At 35.2% G+C, this 6,280-nt stretch overlaps 1 protein-coding gene across 2 annotated transcripts; it reads right to left on the bottom strand.

The window, feature by feature from the left end:
- Positions 1-294: 294 nt before the first annotated feature.
- Positions 295-3,033, bottom strand: LOC110624024 (DNA-directed RNA polymerases II, IV and V subunit 12). 2 transcript variants are annotated; one of them, XM_043960559.1, is made up of 3 exons: positions 2,868-3,033; positions 2,693-2,785; positions 295-598 (listed from the first exon to the last, which is right to left on the bottom strand). In XM_043960559.1, exons 1-3 carry the CDS (start codon positions 2,905-2,907, stop codon positions 576-578), a joined length of 156 nt encoding a protein of 51 aa, XP_043816494.1. In that variant the 5' UTR covers positions 2,908-3,033; the 3' UTR covers positions 295-575. The 2 variants fall into 2 exon arrangements, with proteins under 2 accessions (XP_043816494.1, XP_021624767.1); XM_021769075.2 differs by lacking the exon at positions 295-598 and adding an exon at positions 2,198-2,586 and having other exon boundaries at positions 2,868-3,030.
- Between the last annotated feature and the right edge of the window lie 3,247 nt (positions 3,034-6,280).

Here is a 6,280-nt window from a genome sequence, read left to right as displayed (position 1 = left end):
GATCGTGGATCCAAACTTCATTCTCCTGATTAGGGAGAAAAAAAAAAAAGGGGACTGGACTTCATTTCTAACTACAGGCTTAGCAAAGACAAAACGGGTTCATAAATTTGTAACGGGGAGGGAGGCTAGTCAGGTTCATTAGCTAATATTCTACGCTGTAAGGCAGGTCTTCCATCCATAGATTATTAGTTCAAGTTTCTCACATTCAAACTTCAATCACCAAAATTTGAAGAGGGTGGGTGGGGGGAAGATTCCTGCAGCAATCAATCTGCCATGCATTATTAAAGCACTACAAAAGTAGAAACGAATAAGTTTGAGCCATTAATTGTTCAGAGATGCCTCGCGCAAACCAGCATGGTTTAATCCATTAATTGTTCGGAGTTGCCACACACATGCATCATCCGAGACAGATTTTAGTTATAGCATAGAGAATGATACCAGACCAGTCAAATTGACAGTTTCAACATGAAATCTCATCAAAATACAGAAAACCAAAATATATTTGCTAGTTGCACCCAGACAAAGCGTGCTTCAATACAAAGCTCTGTATACAAAATGTGCATCCTGTTCTGCTTTTAACGTGCCTCATACTGAACAACTGCAAGAAGTTAAGTTTTCATATTATACCAAAATTTTAATCACAAATATCTGCAATTAGAGGAATGAAAAGCAAGGTATAAGAGTAACTATCATAGCTACGCTTTCAAAATGATAAGGAAAGAGCACCTCAACAAGTCCAAATACATTAGATACAAGTATCTGATAAAAGGTATGCATAAATAAAAGCCATAAATGAAACAAGTTCTAGCAATGTAAATCATTCAAATACATTTGAACTGTAAAAACGACTGAATCACATAGATTTTGGGAATACTTCATAGCTCTACCCTGTTTTTCATGTGTTTCAAACAATGAATGCATATATGTGTCAATATCTGATTATAACAGGACCCAAATGCTCCAATAGCAACTTACTTAAGTTAGCAAATGCTTCATGAGAGAGCCAAACTTTCCATCTTCTTTCATGTCAACTGTCAACTACACCTTAAACTGTTCTACCATCATTCAATATGTTTCAGAAACTAAGCATGCAAATAAAATGAACTAGATGTTCTAAGCAGTGAATCTATACTAGAACAGTTTATCACACAGGAAAGGATTCAGCTTAAAATAGCTTAAAGGATAAGAAAAACTTGATTAATTGATAGATTTTAGGGTTTAGGGCCTACATGGAAGTTCAAAGCAAGATCAATAAATAACAAGGTTTTGGTTTAATTTCCATCAGAGCATGAAAGAAATAGAAACTGGCTGATAGAAATCTGGAAAGGAATAAATCAGATGGATAGAAGTTTTGAATGGTTAAACTAATGATCAAGGCCATGAATATGAGAATAGGGCTTGTAGAAATACGGAAAAGTATAGGATTCCAACTCTGGCTAAAACAGAGATAATGCAAATTGTGAAAACTGCCATAGCCTCTAGTAGAGGCAATAAAAAATTAAAATAAAAGGATAAAAGAATTATTCGCAGGAAATTGACTAGTCTTAGGCATCAAATGAATAAGTAAGGCAGGAGGCTCATAGTTTGGCCAATTAATTTGGCTCCAAGATAGACTAATCATAGTATGCCAGACTGCATTGTCTAAAGTGTTTCCTCCAAATAGTACTCATATTAGATACTATTTCATGCTTAGGAGCGGTAATAATCCCCTAAATAAGGTTATTTGACTTTATATTGATTATTATCACATATGACCATAGTATTACCTGATACCTTCAATCATAAAGGAAACTGAAAATTATACATCATTCTATTTTGTTGATCTAGATTTTCTTGTAATTCTCCTTGGATTTTATAATTAGGCAGAGCATTATTATTATCTAGAAACCATGATACTCGTTCACTCAGTGCTCTCTCTCTCTGTGTAGATTCTTGTAATTCTCCTTGGATTATTATCTAGAAACTATGATATTAGTACAGCTCAGTGGTCTCTCTCACTCTCTCTTTCAGTAATTTATTCTTAGCATCAATAACAAACTTACCTGTATAATAGTTCCGTCTTCATAAATATTTGTACACCCTAGTATTTTCTTAGACTTCTGGAAACAGAATTATAACTCTGATTAGCTACATACAAGTGCTTCATATGTTTTTCTTTTGCCCCCTTTTTTCTCTTAGTCAACGCAGGGAGAATAGATTGTACTTTAAAGCTAGTTAACTTGAGGTAAATTGCTCCAATGGTTTGTATACTCATTAGCAACTTGTTGGGAAGGCATAAATGCTTTTCACCCACTAAGCTCATCCAAGCAAAGTCTTTGGAGTCCATGGAGAAAAGTGAACCAAACTAATGAGTTAACCATTGAATCAGTGAACACTAACAGTAACAATTCTTAGAGGCTTCTGAGGAAACAAATCCCAAAACATAATACAAAGAGCAAAAAGTTTAATCACTGTCTAGCAGATGGGTAAGTGATTACTCATGATACAGATCAAAATTAGCCCCAACAATTTCTAAAAGCAATAAAATTGACCGTGCAGGTGCAAGATTCGCCGACGAAATGCCCAAATTTGATAGTTTCTCCAAGACTTTTTTTTTTTTAAGAAAAAGAACATTTAAAATTAAAACGAAATTAAAAGCAGAAGCCAGAAATGACAAACAAAATCTAGAGACAACAAAAGAAGAAAAGCGTACTTCGGCGAGTGCGTTTCTTGTAGAGAATACGGTAACCGCACTCTCGACACTGAATGACATCTCCGGGCTTCAAAGTGTTCTCCATGCCACAATCTTAGCAAAGAAAATAAAAACCCTTAGTTTCCTAATCAATCGATTTAATTATATAATAGAAAAAAACCATGATTTCACATACCGCCACAGATGTAGCTGACTGGCTCAGGCTGAGGATCCATGAGTTCAACTCTAGGTTTAACTCGAGAGAGAATGAGAGGAATGAAGATGAAGATGAAGACGAAGACGAAGACGAAGACTCGTAGAGTATGGCCGGCTCTGATTTAAAAGTTGTGGAGTCATGCGACCACAGGCAAGGGTACCAATACGTTTAACCCGGTCAAATCGGATTTGAGTAGGCCTGGGTTAGTCATTTTGGGCCCGGGTTGGTTGATAATGAACGATTTGCCTTTTCTTTTATTGTTAATTATAAATTATTAACATCATTTTTTTTAATTTTCAATTTGCTGCAATTATTTCCCTTAAAAGTGTTTATTCAGTTATAAAATAACTCCATCTAAAGTTAGTCCTTAATTATACTTTCAATTTAAAATACTTACATAATTCAGAATTTTTATTAATAAACTTCATTTTTATGAAAAAAAAATAACCTTTTAAATTTTATTTATTTTTTAAAAAATATTTTTCACCTTTCAAATGTACAACAAATTTAGTTAATAAAAAATATTTTTTAATAAAAAAATTATTTTAAAAAAAATCATTTTTTATACATTAAAATTTCTATATATAAATTTATTAATAAATTTTATTTTTAAATTAAAATTAAATAATAAAAAATAAATTATCTTGTTGAAAAATATTTTTTATAGAAAATATTTTGTAAATATAAATAATTTATAAAAATTTAATAGTTACATTATTAAATACTTTTTATTTAAATAATTAAATATTTATTTATTTTAAAAATATAATATATATGTCTTATATTTACAATGATTTGTTTTTGAATAAAGAGAATGGAAGAGTGAATAATTAAATCTAGTTTTATTATTAGAAGCGAGTCATTAAGTTAAATATTTATAATGCCATACAAAAAAAAATATATAGGTTTCTAAAATGCTTAATTTCATGTGGCTTGACTGTAGGGATATTCTTGCTATCGTGTGCTTGTTAAAGATATTGATATGATCTTCCTTATTTATTTTGTAATGCAGTTGAAAATATAATAACATATATCTCCTTTCCCTCATAATTTTTATTTATTTTATCTTTTCACATGTATTAAAAATTATAAATTTTTTATTAACTTTTTAATATAATCATTTTAAAAATATTAAATTTTATTAAATATTAAAAATTATTTTAAGGGATTGTTTTTAAAAATAAAAAAAATAAAGTTATAATAATTAATTTATATATTATTATTATGTAAAAAATAAAAATAGACAATAATTTAAAAAAAATAAAAAAATAAAGATTATGAAACGAGTGGAATATAAATATTTTTTATTTTTTATCATTGGTTATTGATTTTTAATAGGTATATTTGAAATATGAGAGACGATATTTCATTTGAGAATTAGTTTTTTAGCCTTTTGGATTTATGAGACTTAATACAAAGCAGCTAGAATTTGTGCAAATATTTCATTTGAAAATTAATTTTTTTAGCCTTTTGGATTCATAGTGTAATACCCGGCTAGATTCAGACATCGGAATTCCGACCGTCCGGTGGAATTCGAGGATGTCAGAGGTCTCTGGACGGGTAAGAGAAAGTTTTCTAACATATTTTTAAGTGTTTTTAAAGGGTTAGCGTAGAAAAGGATTGAGTTTTGAAGAGAAATGGTCAAGGAGGCATTTTGTCATGTTCGGCCGCCGAAGGTAAAGTTCGGCCGCCGAAAGTGCCCTTCGGCCCCCGAAGGTTATGTTCGGCCCCCGAAAGTTGCATGGTTTTGCATGCAGTATCGGCAGCCGAAGCTGAAGTGGTCGGTTAGTTGTGCATGCCCCTCAGTCCGTGGTTTGGCCAGGTGTTCACCTCCAGATCATGACCAGAGGTTAGGCCACGTCTCCCTTGACTCATCTGCAAGCTTTTATCAGCTCGTGCAGAGGGTTGAGTGTGTTTCAAAGCGTTTTGAAGGGTTGGAGAGAAAAGAGAGGTTTTGGTGGTTTGAAGCTTGTGAAGGGGATTTGCTGAGTTCAAGTTGTTCCTCTTCTAGTTTCAGGAGGTAAGAGAGTTGTTCCTCTTCTTGTTTTATTGGTTTTACCAGCTTTTAAAGAGGTTAAGGGGAGAGTTGCAGGTTTAGGTTTGAGAGTTTAGTTTTGATGTTTTAATGGTGACAGCATGATTATGTATTGTGTTAGTTGTTTTGTTAGGGTTAATAGGTAGTTTGGGACCCCTGTGTGCATATACCAGAGTATATGTGAGTTGAGACGCTGAGTTATGCACGTTAGAGTGTGTTGGAGAAGTTGTGCGTGAGAGGAAGTGTAATACCCGACTAGACTCCGGTATCGGAATTCCCACCGTCCGATGGAATTTGGGTGTCGGAAACCTCTAGAAGGGTAAAAGCATGTTTTTATAAAATGTTTTCATGTATTTTAATGTTTTAAGTATGATTTTAAATAAGTTTTAGCATGAAAAGTCCTTGGAGGAAAACCCAGGTTCGGCCGCCGAAACTCACTTTCGGCCGCCGAACATGCTTGGACTTTGGGAGGCACGTTAGGCCCCCGAAAGTCTAAGTGAGGGAAGTGCAGGTTCGGCCGCCGAACCTTATGTTCGGCCGCCGAACATTGCATGGATGCGGAGGCACATTCGGCCCCCGAACGTGGTCTGGCCAGCCACTATAAAAGGGTCCCCTTGGTCCGCACGGGCGAGCTTTTTCTCTCCCATTGTCGGCCAAGGTGAGTCTCCGCCGCTCCCCTCGATCTTGAGTGGTTCCTTTAGATCTTTCATGGTTTTAACAAGTCTTCATCTTGCTTTGAAGTTTTTAAGCTTTTGAAACGAGTTTTGAGCAAGTTTTGAACTTGGAGACCCAAGGAGCTCAATCTCTCCCAACTCCAAGTTAGATCGCCTCCACTCTCGATCTTCAAGAGGTAAGAGTCGATCTCTAGCTTACATTATGTTTTAAACAAGTTTTATGCAAGATCTATGGGGTAGAGATGCATGTTTAGGTTTGTTGATGAGTTTATGGTTTTGATGCTTTGATGAACAATGTAGCTTGATTGTGTATGAATGAAGTGTTGTAGATGGGGTATATGCATGTTTGAGGCCCCTAGGAACTTGTATGCATGCTTTGGTTGAAAAATATGCATGATCTATGGTTTTGGGAGGCAGGAGGTTCATTGAACCAAGTTTCTGCCGCTTGGCAGAAACCAGGTTCGGCAGCCGAAGGGAGTTTCGGCCGCCGAACCCCTCTTGTGAAGGCAGCTTTCGGCTGCCGAAGGTGCCCCCGAAAAGAGACTTTCGTCTCTGTCTGGCACTTTCGGCCGCCGAAGGTGCCGCCGAACCTAGCTGAGTTTCGTCTCTGTTCAGGACTTTCGGCCGCCGAAGGTGCCGCCGAAGGTGTCCTGTTCAGCCATTTCATGCATATTTTCTGTGAT

Source organism: Manihot esculenta, chromosome 10, assembly GCF_001659605.2.
Source record: "Manihot esculenta cultivar AM560-2 chromosome 10, M.esculenta_v8, whole genome shotgun sequence".
Lineage (NCBI taxonomy): Eukaryota > Viridiplantae > Streptophyta > Magnoliopsida > Malpighiales > Euphorbiaceae > Manihot > Manihot esculenta.
The sequence above is the reverse complement of the archived record's forward strand: the minus strand, read 5'-3'. Positions and strand labels throughout refer to the sequence as shown.

Bases quoted from the DNA above. Each gene is read 5' to 3' on its own strand.
- LOC110624024 (XM_021769075.2), bottom strand. From the start codon at position 2,907: ATGGATCCTCAGCCTGAGCCAGTCAGCTACATCTGTGGCG. The intron at 2,786-2,867 runs GTATGTGAAATC...TTCTTTGCTAAG, and splicing joins AGTCAGCTACATCTGTGGCG to ATTGTGGCATGGAGAACACT. The intron at 2,587-2,692 runs GTACGCTTTTCT...AAAAAAAAAAAG, and splicing joins CAAGAAACGCACTCGCCGAA to TCTTGGAGAAACTATCAAAT.